The following is a 19,878-nucleotide window of genomic DNA, read 5'->3' on the forward strand; positions in this document are numbered from 1 at the left end:
CAACGCAAAAGTCATGACAACTATTTTTGTTTAACGAAAATGGAAACGGAGCCATAACTGCAGGGTTGCTGAGAGAGAGGCTACAGTCAACTGCTACTTTGCTGTTACAGCTGGTATGCAAGCAATGAATAAAATGGCACGATTGCCATTTTTCATGTAGCAGGCTGCCATACAGACAGGACGCTCCCTTTTCCTCTATGACTTCATCCATCAAGATCCACAATGAAAAGGTACATCCTTCCTCCATTTTCAAAGGATTTCCATAATCAAAAAGACGAACAAAGACTTGCAGAATTATTTGGAATACGAAGTGGCCTCATTTCGTTTACCCTTCTTCAGTAAAGGTGGTGTGAAATAAATCAGTTCTATACACTGATCTAGCCTACGAGAACATACAGGGGTAGGCGAAAAAATCTTAAAAGTTTGCAAAAGTGTGAAAATCATACCTAGTATGGTGTGGGGCCTCCTTTTGCGTTCAAAACAGCTTGGATCCGACGTGGAATGGACGTATACAGCTCCTGAATCGTGGTGTGTGGAATTTTGTACCATTGTTCCTCCAAAACATGCTCCAATTCCTTACGGGATGCTGGTGGAGGGTAATGAGACCGAACACGCCTTTCTAACTCAGACCACAATGGCTCAATGATATTCAGAACTGGTGATTGTGGGACCCAGAGGAGGTGTGATAGCACCTGGACATGCTCCTCAAACCATGATTTCACCGTTTTTGCAGCGTGACAGGGTACCAAATCATCTTGGTAGATGCCATCACTATCAGGGAACAGTATTTGGGCCATGGGTAGAACCTGGTCCCCCAAAATGGCCTCATACGCCTTAACATTCATCATTTCATGCAGGGCTATGATGCGACCCGCAGAAAACCACATCGCTGTCCATACTGTAACAGAACCACCCCCCATGCTTTACAGTTGGGAGCAGACAGTATCATAAGCCTGCGACGGTGTTCTCCATACGTAAACACGAATGGTTGTTGGAAACAAGGTGAAGGTCGATTCATCGAACCACATTACGTGTTTCCACTTCTCATGAGTCCACGACTTGTAGTCCTTGCACCACTGGATACGCCTCTTCGCAATTACTGCTGTGACCAGGGGTTTGGAGATAGCGGCCCTGCTATGAATTTTCATTTTATGAAGTTCCCGTCGCACTGTTTTCGATGAAACCGGGTTGTGTAGGCCGGAATTGAGTTCAGACGTAATTTTCATTGAAGTGGTGGTCTTTTTAGCTCCTACAATCTGTTTTAATGCCCTCCGGTCCCTATCTGACAGAATTGTCTTTCGACCACTGTTGTGCTTTGCAGACGTCGTTTGCCCATGAATTGTGTATGCCCTCGTGACATTGGACACAGTGCCTTTCGATACCTTCACAATGTTCGGCGCTGTTGCCACTGAAGCTCTAACCAGACGGACACCAACGTTCATGACTCTTTGGAAGTCTGTCAGGTCGCCCATTTTACCGCACCACTTTCACACCGCGACACTCACAGATGAACTGGTTACTGCTGACGGAAGAGTAAGGTCCACATGACACATTGAAAACAAAAAACGATCGGGAACCGCAACACGTGTTGTACAGTGGAGGGCAAATTTACGTGTCCTGTATGAAGTGTTTTTAGATTTTTTGTCTAACCCCTGTAAATCTATCAAACTTTTACTTAGTTGTTCATGGAGAATTTCTCATGCACAAAATGATTTGGCAAAGAGGCATTTTCCACCATTTGAAAGATATATGTAAAATTCGTCAAAAGCCACTATCCTGGGAGGAGCTGCACTGTAGTTTTTGATGGATACACTAACTCAGCAAACAGCAGAAAGATAGATGACCTGGGACGACGCTATCGAATGAAGAAGTCGGTGGACATCGATTTCAGTTTCAACATTGAAAGAACAGTGAATAACATTTTTTCTCTAGTGAGCAAAACGAAAACAGACTGATTGACCTGCTGAGGCTAAAACTGCTCGACAATAGGATTGAGACTCTTCAAGCATCAGACGATACTGACGTTGATTGTACAACAGCAATTGAAAAATTAAACAACCACTGTCAATGTCATTAGAAAGACCTAGCAGTTCTCCTGATTGCAGAAACTCCAGCTGAAAGACATTTTATTTGTAAAACCTGGCCGAGGAATGTTTAAGGCCAATGTATATTCTACTCACATATGCAACAGCTGGGACTTGATATTTTCTTCCTACAAGCCTTGACAGATTGTGAGACATCTACAGCATTTCGGAAAAGTAAAATTGGTTTCCTCAAACCTTACCGGAAACACGTAGGGATTCGAAAACAGGTGAAGTCTTCTCCAGCCCTCCTCATCACAAGCTTAAATTGAAGCTGGGCACAAACTTATTGGGAAATTATATGGTGCCCCACAAAAGCAGAGAACTCTTAAGCTCGAGCACTAAAACTAGTTTGTAAAGTCCGTAGCAAGTATCAAACCCGACATCTCTTCTTTCCCGCCAACTGAGGGGCCAACGAAGGAGCATTTCTTCAGAACGTATCTACAAGTCCCGCTCTGGTTAGGAAACGAGCTACTACTTTAATTGTGGGGCTGGGAGATCAAGAACAACAGCCAGCTCACTCCTGTGCAGGCTAAGGACCTGGCAGTACAAAAAAAACTTTTGAAAATGATTTTCTGTTGGTGCACCAATTATTTCAGCAGTCGCAACTGTGGTTGCAAGAAAGCCTCAATGAATTGTTCCCTTCTATGCTGAAACCGCCAGGGGAATAAGCTCAATGGAGAGGTGTCAAGTCCGTACAATGAGCATGACTACGATAAAGAGAGTCCCTACTCTTGCAGAAATTAAGGTGAAGAAAATGTAGATGAAAATGAGCCATCTCCTGAGACAATTGCAGGACCATCCCGCCCCAGAGCCAAAACAAAATTTTCGTATGACTAGTTTTTCGCAAAACCAACAATTATGCTGAAAAACTTCTGTTTGTATTTGTTAACCCTTTGGTACTTAGAATTTATAGTAGTGTAGTCTGATATTACATGTACTGTATTGTATGGGCCTTTCCTTAATTTGATTGGGTTTTTAATAAATACTTATACCTACCTTCTCTCAGGCTTCACAGTACAAATAAACCTCACAACAGCATATGTACAGTTTTGTTTCGGAATGTTGAAAAAAAATTAAATGAAATTTTTGAATTTTACGTCCCACGATTATGCTGGCTAGGCTAGAGGAGATTGATGGTGAGAAATGAATGAAATGATGGAAATTTACCCAAAAATTTCTAGTTGTTATAACTTTCAATTACTTGAAGAATATATATATATAACTCATTTTGAATAAAAATTAATGCTCTACATCCTCTCTGAGGACTTTGCTGTAAAACTAAGCCCTGAGGCGCTAGAAGGCGAAATTTGTCAAAAATCGTGAGGGGGAAAAAAAGGTTTTCAAAAATTTCATTTTCGCAGGCGCATGTGTTAAACTATTGCGAACAGGAAAAAAAGGAATTGAAACAGTTTTTCAATTTAATTTTTATTTTGCGACGACGCACCGCTTTCAAAATATAAACGAAAAATTAAAATAAGTTACCTTCTTCGTACGCCCCTGCAGCCCGCTCACCTCATAGGTCCTGGGATATTTTATATTCTTACCTCCTAACTACTCCAAACAGCCATGAAGTCAAAAATTCTGTTCTCGATCATGTCTCCTACACCCTTTTCATTGAGTAGACTAAGATATCGAAAAGATTTTTTTTTTTAATTCGATTTAGCGTCCCAAGAATAGGGTTCTATCCCATCCGTTAACCCTCAGTTTAAACCAGAGGTAGTAGAAATTGACCATTTCTGGTTTCAACGTTGATCGCCTAGATAGAACAGAGATACGAGGGCTGGAAAGAAAAAAAGTGGCAATAGACAAATCATTCACGAACCCTTTATTGGACAATCATGAAACTTCTACGGGCCTTCAATGTAATCCCCTGCAGCATGTTGAACCTGTTGCCAGATGTGGGGAAGTCGCAGGATACCAGCAGCGGTGCCCTCTTTGTTGATGTCTGCAAGAGAGCGCCCTATAGCTCGAAGTATGGCATCTCTGCTGCGGAAACTCATCCCTCGCAGTGGTTTTTTCATCAAAGGGAACAGATGAAAGTCACATGGACTCATGTCCGGTGAATAGGGTGGGTGCTCTAAAACATCCCATCCCCATCGTGCAAACAGGTCCCTCACAACACCTGCGTTGTGACAACGGGCGTTGTTATGCAAAACAGTGGGTGGATTCCTTGATGCAGTTGGGTCTTTTCCTGCTGAGTGCAGGACGAAGATCTTCCAGTAACCTGCGGTGGTACACTGCATTGGCGGTCTGGTTCGGAGAAACTGCATTCCGTAAAATGACATCCTGTACATCGTATGCCACTATCAGCATTACCTTCACATTCCCAGGTTCCTGACGCAGTTTCTTGGGTCGGGTGATGTGTGGCGCCATTCATTTGATTGGCGCTTCAGTTGACTCATACGAGCCCGCCCAGGTTTCGTCAAGTGCGATAATCCTGTCCAGGAACGCGCGACCTTCCCGTCTGTACCGTGCCAAATGATTACCTGCGAGGGCGTATCTCAGCCATTTCTGAACGTCTGTAAGGTGGTGCGGTACCCCCCTGGATGCAATTTTTCGGTACCCAAGGACATTGTGCAACACATTCAACCCTATGGTATGGGATGTTCCTACCTCGTTCGCCAATTCCCTCGCAGTCCATCTCCTGTCCACATGCAGCACGATTGCATCAATTCAATGACTGTTGTCGACCGCATGATGTTCTCCACCTGGTTCCTGTTGCACACTGCCATGTCCTGCACGGAACTGCTACCCAACGTGCCACAGTCCGATACGGCAATACGTCATTCCCGCCTGCTTCACGTAGTCCGGAGTGACATTCCGTGGCGTTTGTACCACGGGCCACTTCGATCTTTATCCATGAGCGTTGTTCTAACTTGGAAAACATCACCTTTAGAGCGGTGTGCTTTGCCAACCTGCATTCAACACACTTCACTGTGATCACTGCCTCGCCTACACTAGCGCCACCACCCGCGTTGTATAGCTCCACCCACCCGCTACAAGTGTTGCCAACTGCAGCTCGCTCAAAATTCCGTGAGGATGGGACAGTGTTGCCACTTTTTTTCCAGCCCTTGTATATGTAAATCAGAGTCTAAAGAAAGATAACACTTAAACATCTCACATGATCATTGCCTTGAATTTTGTGGTGAACGCTGAAACAGTTCCTGCACCGCAATGAGGATTCAGCACATGTAGTTGTGTGAGGTCGCCTTGATCGGCCTTTCTGCACATTACACAATGTTCCAGAACTTCGAATTTGTCTTGTAGACGTAATTGTTGCCCTTAAAAGTGCATCAGTCCCATACTCAAGTCTCCACCGTCTCTGAACTGCAGCAACATTCTCAATCTTCCAGTACTACGTAATAACCTGCTTCCGTTCTTTAAAAGCTCAAACATGCGTCTGCCATGTTGATGTTACACTCCTGCCACTAACTGGGTTGCGCAACTAGGCCAATGATTTTGTTGTCATATGTTGAGAAAACATAACATTATCTTTTTCCAGAAATTTAACCTTGTAGGTTGAAAAATTTTCTGTAACAGATCAAACTGTGTGCACATTTTTGACACACCCGATAGATAGCAACAGATAGTTTTCTGCAATAGATTAAGCATTCCAAGAAATATATATTTATCTTCATTCTAATGCACTAAAATCGGAAGTGGCAGAAATCTTCATTAGTTTCAACGTTAATTCTCAGAACAAAAACGGTCTCATATAGCAATAAGCGGTTTTCTGAAATGTATTTAGCGTTCCAAGAATAGTTCCATCTCCTCCCTTAATCTTCTATTCAAACTGGAAGCGGCAAAAATAAATCATTTCCGGTTCCATTACTGAACGTCAAATAGTGAAAAAAAAAAAAAATAGCGACAATCAGTTTCTTGGTATAGATTATGTACCGGAAGAATATGTTTGTGACTTCAAATTTATTTCTGTAGTGCAGCCGAAAGTTGTGTAAGATACTATCTCTTCCAATTTCAATATTAATGTTCATATAACAAAAGTAGTTTTAAAGTGAGAAATGGCTTTCTGATATTTCTTTAGGGTCCCCAAGAATAAATTCTATCTGGGACTTTTTTTCTTGTGTTACAACTGGAAGTTATAATGCTAGGTCTACGATGTTTATTTTCAGTATTGAGTTGGCATAGATAGGAAATCTACTGTAGTTACACAATACATGAAATGAAACTTGCATGTGTGTGTGTCGTATACTTTATCACAATGAATTAAAATTTATTGAACATGTTACTTAAAAGGAAAATTGTCATCGGAGTGTGCAGAATAGTTGGAAATGCACCATCGTGGCTAACACACATCTTTTTTGTGTACATGGTCGTGGATTTGAATTTTGGTAGGGACATTCGCCTCTGATACAAACCTGAGTAGTATTGATCCAGACTCCACTTTAAATAGTAGGTTGCGTCTCTTATAACCGTAGCTCTGAAAAGGGACGTTGAACTCCCATCAACAATCCGAAGTATTTGATTTTGTGTTCATAATTTTAGAAGAGATCTCGCATGATAGAATGTTCGATGGTGTCTATTCTCATCACAAAAACTTACACAATTTTGATCTTAATTTTATCTTAATGTGGTAGTTTGCATTGATTTATTTCTTCACTGAAACACACTTTGCGTTGATTTTATTCTTTATTTAACAGAAAAAAGTTCTAATCAGATCAATTTACGGAAAACTGTTTATAACTTGTAAATACGAAATCAGTATATAAAGTCTTCTAAACTTTACTTGCAAAGCAACACAATTTATTAGCCTTGACACAATCTAAAATAAATCTTCAATCAGTGAGTACCTTGTGAACCGTTTATATGTCCAATGTTCACTATGTTACAGTCTTTTGATGATCAAGTCCTACAGTGTTTTTGTAAAGTTACAGTAGGCTACAGGAACGATGTAGTAAATTTAAGTAAAAAAGTAACAACATTAACGAAAGCAACATAGTTTATTGTTATTTATAGTGTACTTATTTATAATTTGGCATATGTTACTTAAATATAAAGGCATAAATATTCGTTCACACTCAACACACAATTCAACATGATTCAGTACTAAGTTATATTTCACACAGCAATATCCAAGTATAACATTGTAAGCATTTAGGCACTTGTTACGTTGTATATGTTTCAGTGACAGCATTTCAGCAGCAATAAAGATCTTTGAAAATACATTATCATCATCATCTCAGGAGTAAAAAGTTATCACAGATACGAAAAATTACCTTTGGCTAGTATAACATCGAATGCCTATTATAAACAGACAATTTGTTCTTTTACATATTGATATTTTTCTTGTATGATCACAGGTTATTTGATTGTTGTTGATACATTACGGCAGTAATAGTGATAAGTGTGAAAAAAAACTTGTGAAAACAATAAATTAAAACAAATTACTTAGCCAAACAATAATTTTCGACGGTAGGGAGCTACAGTCCAAGTCTGGGTGTTTTGTAGCAGTCCATAACGTTCGTAACATTTCAGGTGTAAGTTCATGGCATGTAATATACTGGAGATAAACGCATGGATCCAGAATATACGGTCTAAGAATGCGAAATCCAGTTACATGCTGCAACTGGATTCCCCGAGTTTGAGAAGCTACCAAACCTGTTAGAAATACATCTTCTAGGGTTATCATGGGTGTTAATAATGCAGTTTTATATAATGCTTCAAGAATACCTCCTGACAAAATATAAGCTGTTCCTGACAAAAAGGGCGGATAAGTTGATTTCGAATATAGAGTCTTAGGCATGAACCATTTTGATTTAGGATCACGAATTGGTCCAAGGTTGTTATACAAATAACCTTGTAGAAGTCCTTTCGAATCTGCATCAGATGATAGTAGATTTCTCAGTGCTTCTACGTTTAAAAACATATCATCGTCTATTTTTAGCAGGCGCTGTATTTTAGGACAGTTTTGCAAAACCCATTTTAGCGTGAAAACAGTCTTCAATGTCAGGTTGAGATAAGAGTCTGTAAAATCTTCCACAATTATATCACTATGAAGTCCAGCTTCTGATTTGATTAATTCCTGATAAAAGGACAGAAAATTAGTGTGAAAATTTGTTTTACATGAAATTATATTTTTAATTACTGCAAAAAATCTATATTTATATTGATATGTTCCACAGTAGCGCTATATATGACCGTGTATACCTTGGATTATGAATAAATTAATTACATAGATTTTCTACAAGCACTATATAATATAAATAAACCATAGATTTCGTTTCTAAACTAAGTTATTACAGTTTATACACAGCATAGCGTAATTGTATTACTAGCTTAGGGTATTCCATACCTGTAAGTCACTTGACAAAATGGCATTTTTAACATCAACTAACTTGCATAATTATAGTTTCACTTCACACGAATCATCACTGATAGCATATATATTTTTTCACGCGCTATCCTAGCCAACAGTTAAAAACAGTAGAAACAGATGGTCACAAGGACGTGGGTCAGGTTAGATTCACATCGAAGTTGCATCACCCAAGTGTGACGTACTCTCACGTGGTATTATCATAGGAACAAAGGTGGAATAAAACTAGCCCTGCGGGGGCTTCTAATCTCTTTCGCTCGCTAAGACATGTTTCGTAACGTAAGTAAATCAATTTTTTATGCATTATATATTACATACAAGGACAAATGAATTACTTTCATCTTATTATAATGAAGTGTTATGATTCTTTTTAATCAAAGAACTTTCCTTGGGCCAGGTTTGAACCCACGCCAAAAGCAATTTTCATTACTAGCCAGTTGGTTAGCATGCTTGGCCACGAGAGGACCGACAGCATCCGGCGTTTGATTTGTGCTGTATGTATGCTATGTGACGAGAAACTGTTAATTTCAATCAATCAAAATCGTGTATTTAGCTCCAATAGCTAGGGTTGTGCGTGATTAAAATATATGCTCACTGACAGTGTCAGTTGAATTATAGGAACTACTGCTCTAGTCAGGTAGCTATTATGTGAGTCAAATCAGAGTCTAATAACTGCTAGTACTAATTGGGCCAGTAGTCTTTAGTTCCTGTTTCGACACAAACTTGAACTTTTTTAAACATCTTTATACAGCACCGAAGTTATGAGGAACAGGAAGTAATATTAACATAGGCTACGAACCATGACAGAAGGTTGAGTGTTGGTGAGTGTATAGATCAATCCTTACAATATACCTCGTTTCCCACCACAGTACTTCATCTCTAAGAGACTTTCGACACCAGTCTCTACGGACACGTACTAACTATTCTGCAGCAATCTTTTTATGTTATCTTTTATCTAATCTTTGGATGACACATTCATTTGTGTAAGAATAAATTTTCTCCTATTTTCAGTTAATGTTTTCTTTCGAACACTTATTGTAATGTAGCAAATGTTTAAAAATCAAAACAGGAGCGGTCAGGAAGAATGAAATGTGTTATGTATTAGTTCAAAACTATCCATTTTTAAAACCTATAACAACTAACTTCAAAGGCATACGAGAACGAATTGCGGTTTCTTAGGGGTCTGTTCATTTGGTTGCTCGAGTTGTTCGGAAGATGAGATTTGAGAGTACTACTATCGATATTCCACTGTATGTAAGCATCACTAAACTGTTGAAACAGCTCATAGAAGGTCAGGGACTAGCAGGCGGCTTGTGACACTCATGCCTGTAGGGTGATGTGTGGTAATCACATTGGCTACCCTCGCCATTAATTCTGGCTTTCTAGGCCGAAATTCGCTACTCTTTCAAGTAGCTCTTCAATTGTCCTCACGACACTGAGTGGACGCTGCAACACCATCTGGTGAGTATGAAAGAGCCCTCATCTTTCCTTTGACCAAACCTGGGACTGCTTGTTTTCACTTTTCTCACGGGAAGCTGTATTCCAGTTTGACCAGTGCATTGGGATATAACTAGTGCATCGGTTTCGGATGTCCGTAAAAATAAAACTATTTTATGACATATAAATAAATTGTAAAATATGTCTGATTAATCATAACAATGAAACTATTAACTTCTTACTTTTTTTCTTTAAAATATAAAAGTAACTTAGTACAGAGTTACGTACTAACAAACTTTATTGATGATTTTTAAAATCCCAGCACAATAATTCCATAGGGATAGGTTTTAAAACTATTCATTCTACAGAGTGAACGGTCAGTTGCAGATGAAGGTAATTTCTGATTTTGAATTTAAAAAAAAAAAGTTTCAAATTTCGCTAGCACAACTAATTTAGGCAATGCGGTTACGTAGGTTGTTAAAAAAAAAATCTTACTGAATATGGACAATTAACCTTGCAGTAGTGTTGCTAAATAAATTTCAATGGGAGATAACGATAATGTATACTCCTTATAAAATGTAACTGAAATATCACCCAAGAATTTTTTTCCTACCAGTTGAATGCCAAAATAGTAACTTAAAATGTCCATAATATTTCCGCTTCCATCCTTCTTATCAAGGAGACTGTCTAAAAGAGGGCGTTTAAAGCATGATAGAGTTAAAACTTCTAAAAAAAGAACTAGATGTGGTTCTGAACTCTATTGTTTTGTAGAGCAGTTCAAATACAATAAATATTCTCGAGTTCGGTATTCGTAATAAGATTAGTAGAGAAAGTGAATGGATCATTTGATTACTTCTAGTGACGGCCATTAAGTGAAGAAGGGGTCTGTAAAATGAACTAATAATTCCCCACAAGTTCAATGAATTCCTGTCAGTAAATTATATCTAAAAACTTCACATAAGATCATTGATTCATTACTCTCAAAGATTAACTTACACAGGCATATCAAATTAATATTTTCCCTTTATCATTGTTCACCTTTGGATGACCCCCCCCCCCCTCTTTTTCCGTTGGTCTAGTGACTAACATGCACACCTTTGATGCATATGGTTTCGGTCCAGTTCCGATGGGGATAGGATTGAAATTTGATCACGTTATATTGATTTAGATTCCACCTTAAGACTGTAGTCCAGGTTTCGTATAGTGTCGGTGCTCAGAAGGGGGGCGCTAAACTTAAATAAGCACAACCTTTTGGGTGACCAACTAGTTGCATAATATTTTCTATTAAGGCACTACAATCTCCCATTCCAAAATAGGTTCATTTGCAGGGGCAAACCCACGGGGGGCTACCCTCCCAAAACTTCGTAACTCTTCGAACATTTGCACACTTTCTTAGCATTACTATACTTGTTTAACAGAGAAATGATTAATGTAGCCTAAGGATTTGAGTTTACACCTCATCTGTATTTTTCCTTTCCGTATAAAAATAATTTAGTTCTATCAGATGTTCTGAGAATATAGGTGGTAGTAAATAACAATTACTTATCGTCTTTTCGGGTTCAGAGTAACACAGGTTTAATACTACATAGACGTATTGGATCTCCCTCCCCCCCCCCAAGAAAAAAAAAACTTTGGTCCACTTCGAACAAAAAATTCGGGTGCGCGCTTTATATCAGTTGCAAAGTTTTGACAATATTATAAAGAATGTTGATTCTTCAGTACATATAATAGTCTAAAATGTTCTTACCTTATGACTAATATCATCGCTTCTTCCTAAGAAGAAAATAAGCTTTGTGTCAGGATGCTTGATAGCTTCTTGGCCCCATGTTTCTCTTATGGCTGATCTTGCTTGAAAATTGTTTGGCGCTGAACATACCACAATCAGTAATTTAACATTTTGATCCCGACACAGATGTGGCTGATCCAAAATTGTAGTTAGTTTGTTCGGAAACACGTATTCAGATATATTTAGTGTTTGAATCCATTCAAAACGTCGTAATCCATCGTCATTTTCCGAAATAAGAAGGTACAGACTGAAGCACGTGACCAGTGATATAAACAGAAGAGAGATCCGTCTAATTTGTATCGGCGATCTATATCCTGTAAAAAAAAAAAAAAAAAAAAAAAAAAAAGTGATTAGTGGCGCGTAATCATCCATATGAGTATAAACGTAAAGACAATATATTGGGTGTACAAACCCATAGGAACTTTCCTAGGGCACATGAACTTTTGTGCTTGTAATGCACATCTGATTCTAAAAATATTTGTATTTACAGTGTGTGCGGCTTTCTACACGCCTTTAGTGCCTGGGGTACTGGGTTGAATTTCCGATGAGAAAGCTTTACATTTGAACACAACACGGTGGTTTCGATTCCACCTTAAAGTGTAGAACTATGTCTCCCATAGTCTCAGTGCTGAAAAGGGACGTTAAACTACAACCAACAAACGAATATCCCATATAAATCAATGACTAAAACGCAAAGATGGCATAGAAGTCCAACAGTCTTAAGTGGACAATACAATATATCAGAAATACACGGACTATCCCTTAACAATTGATTTAATTTGTCTTTATACTGAGTTTCAATCTGGTCTATAGTTTGGTAGAACTGTTATGGATAGGGCTTGCGATATCCGTTTTTAGATATCGAAATGAAATGAAGTCAAGTCTGTATCAGTATAACGTCTCACGATTATGTCCGTTTAAGCTGAAACGGATGATCAAGGCAAATGAATGTTGGAACAATTGGTGGAATGAGAATGTAGGACATTACAAACTTACCTCCTCGATGATCGAACCAGGAACCTCACGCTTGAGAACTAAGGACTACCACTGGACCACCGTGCCCCCTTAATAGTGAAAATCGATCAGAAAACTCCTTTTTGTCAATATTTCGATACTTGAAAATATCGCACAAGCCTGTAGTGATCGCAAGAAGTCGTGAAGCTTGACGTAGATCTGCCAATTTCTGCATTCAGTAGAAAGCTAGGATGTATCCCGATCATGAATCTCCATTCATGAGATTTTGCCAGTGTCATCCCTGGCGCTATACAGAAAACGTCTCTTGAAGGTATAGTGTTGTCGGATTGGCGTCAAGTTTCGTTTTGTTGCTATTATTGTTATCGTAGTTTTATATTTGTGCTATTATTGTTACTGTTTAATTTGAATAATTGTTCGTTATAGTTCATTGTTTTTTTTTTTTTCGCTCGTTTACCATGTGTTCTAAGTTTGGCAACATTGTTGCTGCATTAATGTTGTTTCACGTTTTCTCAAGTGTGCGTTCGGAAGGCAGCTCCACGAATCGTACCGAATTCCTCCGATGCATCACACTTTTAGGCAAAGCACTTCTATGATTGGTGTAGAACCCAGACTTCACGAGTCGTCACGGTCACGAAAGTAGTGTATAGTGTAACCAGATTTCTTTGAAAAAGGAAGATTCTACGATTTTTAGAGAAAGAAAAGGAAAATGTGGCATGCAGGATTTACATGTAACAAGCACATATACAGTTTGACATACTAACGCAGAAAAATTTCAATAATTTGGAAATTTAAGCACTTTCATTACAAATCGCAACACAAAAATACAATAAAGTATATTATAATATACAAATTATGGGGGAAGTTCTAGGTCCTTGACTGTCAGTCTCAATGCTGTAAGGCATGCTAAACTAAAATCCAATCAATCAAGTGTACTACATAAATCTTTGTTGCCCTTTAATTATATGTTAATGGGGACTACATCTGTTAACAGTCCCACATCTCATTTTCTATATTGATATTTATTTATATATATATATTACCGGTTAGATATGAGCAAAGCGCAAAATGTTGCATTTTCTTTTCGAATATTAAGTTACATCATTGGGTTGCGCTGTTAATAGCATGAGAGAAATTAGTTTCTCTAATTAAAAAAGCATTAATAAATATATTTTAAAGGTGTCGAGGACAGCCATTTCTTGTATTTAAAATGGACGAATGTAAAACAACAACAACAAAAAAAACCTAAGATCTGGCAACCCCGTTTGTGGATATTGTCTTCTAATAAATACATTGGAAAAGTACGAATACGTGCTGCCAACTGGCGATTGTGCGCTTTCACACTCACCGTGTTTACTTGGTAGTAAGGAAATGTACTTACTTCTACATATCCACCATGGTCTCGGAATTTCCATTGAATAGAAACCCAGTCCGTGCATCAGACAGCATCTAGAACCAAAAGACAATTAAGTAGATTAATATTTTAGTATCTTCCACTTCAGACATTCTATGGAACATTTCCGTACAACTTTGTCAGATTCAGCAATACTAATAAAAATGTTATACAAGCGAGTATTCCTTTTATAACTCTAGTCCATGCTAATGCTGTTAAAATTCGAATACTTCGTCGTTCGAATATTGAAAACTAATATTCGAATAACAGAAGAAACCAGTTGAAAATGCTGCAAGAGCATTGCCAGAACGAATGTAGAAATAATTAATTCTACAGGCTTTATACCAATTGTTCTCTGTACTTTATAATAATACTCATTAAATAGTTCTTGTAATATATCTATCCATTTATAATTTCCTTGAGTACTAAATTTTCTCATGTGTTTAAGAGTTCTGTTAGAACGTTCTACAATGTTATTTTACGAAGGTACATGGTCAAAATGGAGGGCTCAAAATTGAAAAATTCGCAAAATATCTCTCCGCGACTTACGGCTCCCGAGATATGGCTTCTTACATCTCCCGAAGTCCTAACTCTTTTGACCAATAGGTCTATGTGGGAAACGGCCGCCAGTGGCCATCGGTTACTATTTGGTACTAAAATGTTAACCATCCTCTTAAGTATTGATCAACACCAATATGATCTCTCTATGACTTAAGGTTTTTCGAGATATGGCTCCTTAAATCTGCCGAAATCAACTTTTTGGCTACGGGAACAGTAAGAGTGACGCGAAAAAATTCCATCACTTGCTCAGTTTTTGATGCTCTATCGAATGGAGAGCTCAGAATCGAAAAATTCGCAAATAACAGACAGGGACACAGACACACCCAGAGAGAGAGAGAGAGAGAGAGAGAGAGAGAAAATTCAGTAACTAACTTTGTACGTTCGTTAAAAATATTCCAATAAATATTTGAATAATTTTAACAGCGCTATTGCAAAGGGTCCTTAAAGTCCTTCCTGATTCTAGCAGATCATACATTGGATGAATGACAATGTCGATGAACTATTAACGTGTGTTTCATATCGCGGAGAGATAATGAATGTTATCTCCCTCTCTCTACGATACGGAATATACGCTAAGATGGTACTTTGAATCAAAATTAGACTTACTTCTAGAGCCGCGCACAAAATGATAAAAACTTGAAAACCTTGGATACTATGCTGAACTTTTGAAATGTTATTATCCGAAGTTTTCATGTTGATAGTTTCCTTCCCGTGTTATTGAGTTAAGAGCCTGCCTTACTAAAAATAATACAAAATTTATCATTTTTCTTCTTTCTGTTTATTCGTAAGTGAAAGGAGATAAAATGCAACTTACCATAATCGTAGGTAATGTTATTCTACAGCAGTAAATATGAACCTGAAGAAGTTTCAGTGTTGCCATTCATAGAAATTACAGTGTTGCCAGAATGACAATTGCCCTAAAACCTAAGTTAAGCCAGCGACTAGGAGAACGAACGTCACTGCATTTGATTACGTATAATGTTTTGGTTTGCTGTGAACTACTTTTTAAATAATAGTTGGATTTAGTTTGTAATAAAGAAAATATTTTTAACATACAGTTAGTAAAATTAAATACAGTAATAACGTTATTTAAAAAGTAGTTCCCAGCAAACCAAAACATGATATGTAATCAAATGCAATTGAAAATGAAATGAAATTTTTGAGTTTTACGTCCCACGATTATGCCGAAGGAGACTGATGATGAGAGATGAATGAAATGGTGAAATAAAGAAAGTGGGAGGAAATGGGAGAACTCCGAGAAAACCCAAGCAGACGGTGTTTGTCCACCACAAAGTTCACTTGGCGGGAGCAGGGTTTGAACCCGAGACCCCAAGCACCAGAGGTAAACGCTCTACCACTGAGCCACCGCGGCCCCCTCAAATGCAATTGAGTTCGTTCCTGTAGTCGCAGCCATAACTTAGATGTTTGGGGAAATGTTATTCTGGTAACACTGAAATCCTTGACATTCATAGTTTTTGTTGTAGAATAACATTATCTATGATTGTGGTAAGTTGCATTTCATTATTTCGTTTCACTTATGAAAAACAAAAGAAAAACTAAATTTTACATTATTTTTAGTATGTCAGGCTCTTAAAGTCTTTTTTGGAATTCCAATAAACCCTCGAATTTCTAATTTGTAATAATGGTGTTGCCCATGAGACGAGACTAGAAATAAGGCTTTGTCGCCTGGTCTCGTAAATTTTTGTGCAAGTCTCATCTCGATTCTCAGATGGTCTTTCTCATCTCGTCTCTGTGTTTAAATTTATGTACGAAAGTTATGGCCTGATTTCTTAATTTAATCTAGAAGTTATCAGAACATCTTTCCGCCTCACAAAAGGTTCACGAAAGATGTGACAACATTTGAACAATATTTATTGTAGTATATTGCGTAATGACTTTCGTATCTTGAAACGTTGATCAAGGTTTCATTGTGTTCGTGCAAACACGATCAATTGATAGTTTTTATACTATGACCATTAGCATACGCAGGAATTTATTTTAGGGGGGGGATCTAAACTCGATATGATGGTATTTTATAGTAAAATTCCTAAAATGAAGCTAAATTTACACAAAAGTCGAAATTTCGGGAGGGTGTCCGGACCCCCAGGACCCACCCCCTGCGTACGTCCCTGACTGACTCATAACATTAAAACAGCGTTTACGGTCTAAGATTATGGTGAACTAGTGCTGCCCACGAGACCCGAGAATTTTTCATATAGAATTTGAAAATGCACATTTCACATCGTGGCAGGGACGCTTTCACAAAGGGGGAATCGACCGGGTCCGGACTCCCCCCAGAGCTCCCTAACTCAACATACATTTGTACACTTGCTCAGTAAAATTATTTTGTTTAACAGGGAAATAATTGATGTAGCATGAAAATTTGATCTTACACTTCATTCTGTACTCTTTCTGTTATAAGAACAATCTTTTTTTTTGGGGGGGGGGGGATATAGGAAGGCACAATGTAACCAAATGTGCTATACTTGAAATTTATACAACCTTTAAGGAGTTGTGATAGTTTATCTTTGGCGCTGTGTGTGTCTAACAGATTCCTATATGAGCATCGGTGGTAACTAATGGCAAGCTCAGAATGAAATATCAAAGAACCGAATGGACATAATACTAGTCATTTATCCTATAAATGCGAGCTTTATTGTCACATAGTCGGATTGATTTTTCAAAGTAAAATATAACGTAGTAATCAGGAAATGGTGTTCAGTGATCTACAGTATTAAGTATTTTTACCAGAATTCGTTTTGGTCCGAAAGAAAGACCACTCACAGTTGTGTTATTCGTAGTGCACTTTCTTCCGATTCTATTCAGCAATGCACTGCCTGTTGGCTGGACATGTTTATATTGAATTTGTGACGTTGGACGCTTGACTTCAGTCTATTCCTGTGTTGTGTTGAAGTGTTTCCCACCAGACGTCGAAGCAGATATTATACTGGCACCAACCTAATACGATAAAGGTTATTTATATCATGAACTGACTTGTCAGTCAGCCTTACCTTTGACTTACACTATCCTCTCATATATAGGAAAAATAAGACTTTTCCGCTCAGATACGTGGTATATTCAATACGGAGCGCAGCAATTGTTTTTTTGATTAGGGATGTCCTTCTTGAAAATGTTTTATCTTAACAAATAATGTAAATTAAGTCTTGTCTTTCGTAGTGTGACGTAAAGTTCGAAAACATTAAGGAAGAAGTTGATTGAGCTGTTCCATACAGTTGAAAACACGAAACGAGCTCCTCCGTGGCTAAGCGGTTAGCGTACGCGCCCTTGGCGCGGAAAACCCGGGTCCGATTCCCGGCGGGAGCTCATGTGGTTCGGATTCCACGTTAATCAGTAGGTCCAAGTCTCACATAGCCTCGCTACTGAAAGAAACGCTAAACTGAAATTCAACTCAACTCAAAACACGAAACAACAGCTTTTACGTGTCAGCCAATTAACTGAAAATGGAAAATGCTTGACGGCGCAAATGTGTTCAACCTTCATCTCAGCACCTCATTCCATGTTCTGCAGTGATAATTTTTAGACGATATAATTATATAGTATAGTCAAGCTCATACTGCAAGGCAACTATGCAAGAAAGAGGAAACAAATCCTTAATTATATGCAGGTTCTATGTTCTCGATGGCGTTAATATTGTATTCAACATTAACCCTGCAACCCTCGCGCGGGGTAAATATGACCCCAGAGGGTTATTTTTGTTTGGCTCTCCTAGACAGTTGGCAATTCTGACCCGGCCACTCTACTATTAAATCATGTTAAGAGTACAATACTTACAAAAATATGCTATTAACATTTTTCGTACACAAAAAATACGTTTAATTTAAAGCGGGGTCACTGTGACCCCACGCGAGGGTTGTTGATACCTAACACCGCGCGAGTGGTGCAGGGTTAAAAAAAATGCACATTTTTAACAATGAATTCAGAGTAAACTGCTCCAAGAACCTACTAGGGACTTTAGATTTTCTTCCAAAAAATGATTAAAAATTTAATAGACCAAACTGCTTTCTAGGTTCCAATATGATTGAGCAAAAGTAAAACTCCTGTTTTCACTCTTCATTAAAACAATTACCAAAATATGATGTATTCATCACGATCTCGTATACTGCAGATTTGCTTTGTTAAATACCACGCTATTCTGGCCAAGCTAACTATTGTAACGATAAGTGGGCACGCAAGGGAGAATCGGGGTTTAAACCCCTCCCTTGAGCAAATCTGTAAAAATAATATTTTGATATGAATTAACTTGGAAGATTGAACTTCCCCCTTGAACTTCTGCGTACGCTACTACATTTTCAACGTAAGACCGTGAGCTATAGGTAAAAGATGCTGGTAAAAATAAAATCTACATGCGATAGGCGTATAGCAAAGAAGTGGTTATGATACCATGCTCTAAATTATTCTATTGTTCGCTAAATGTAGTTAAATAATGGACGAAAGAGCTAAAGACAGGGTACCTTTACACCCAAACAACATTTTATAGTCAGGAACTTGCGTGTATCCAGAGCAGAATTTGAAAAGTATTTTTATACAGAGTTTAAGCAGACGAAAGATGAATATTCTTACCTAGGAGTCTTGCGGCTTGAGCAGCGAAAGTTTTTCATCCTTATTAGGTAAATATCGAGATGGTAACTAATGTCGAGGCCTAATTTCTTCCTAAATTTACTTTCCATTTTCCTTGTTGCTTTCTTCAATGTGAAATTGCCTTCAGGCTGTATCTTGAGCAGAGTTTAAATTAACTCCTGAATACATAGGATTCTGAAGCATGATGATTAGAAAGACTGAAATCCAATTTGAGTGATTATCGTCAGTTGTAATGTCACACACAAAACTTGATTTGCAATATAGTGTACATGTATTTTGACGTATCATTGTATTCTGAAACTACGTCAAAGGGCTCCTCCGTGGCTAAGCGGTTAGCGTACGCGCCTTTGGCGTGGGAGACCCGGGTTCGATTCCCGTCGGGAGCTCATGTGGTTTGGATTCCACGTTAATCAGTAGGTCCAAGTCTCATATAGCCTCGCTGCTGCACGGGACGTTAAACTCAAAATCAACTCAAACTAATGATTCAAACGCAGAAGCTTGATAACCATTATGTGAGAACAGTTTTATTATTATTATTATTTTTAAGTAGTGAGGAAGAGAGCGTAATATTGTCTATTGCGCTTCAAAATCTAAATACGTCCCTACTTGTATCTCGAAACCTATTTCATTTTGGAAACTTATTACACAAAGCTGCATACTACTAATAAAAGTCTATATAAGTATTTTTTGAACCAGTTCAATTAATGATTTTGGT

General features: G+C 38.1%; 2 protein-coding genes across 9 annotated transcripts in view; one reads left to right on the forward strand and one right to left on the reverse strand.

Moving 5' to 3' along the window:
- The window catches only part of Unc50 (Unc50 RNA binding protein), a 212,291-nt gene that overhangs the window by 99,303 nt on the left and 93,110 nt on the right, over window positions 1-19,878 (forward strand). The gene's annotated exons all lie outside the window — the stretch shown is intronic.
- LOC145681131 (beta-1,3-galactosyltransferase 1-like) overlaps window positions 7,024-19,878 on the reverse strand; it is a 50,238-nt gene continuing 37,383 nt past the window's right edge. For all 4 annotated transcript variants that reach the window (XM_081752557.1, XM_081752555.1, XM_081752556.1 and 1 more), the window contains 3 exons: window positions 13,992-14,059; window positions 11,600-11,952; window positions 7,024-8,124 (listed from right to left, as the gene is read on the reverse strand). In XM_081752557.1, the coding sequence (XP_081608683.1) occupies window positions 7,477-8,124; window positions 11,600-11,952; window positions 13,992-14,049 (1,059 nt within the window). In that variant the 5' untranslated portion in view covers window positions 14,050-14,059 and the 3' untranslated portion in view covers window positions 7,024-7,476. The remainder of the gene's footprint in view (window positions 8,125-11,599; window positions 11,953-13,991; window positions 14,060-19,878) is intronic.

The sequence above is a fragment of the Thermobia domestica genome, chromosome 3 (genome assembly GCF_964235325.1).
Source record: "Thermobia domestica chromosome 3, izTheDome1.hap1.1, whole genome shotgun sequence".
In the NCBI taxonomy this organism is placed as follows: Eukaryota; Metazoa; Arthropoda; class Insecta; order Zygentoma; family Lepismatidae; genus Thermobia; species Thermobia domestica.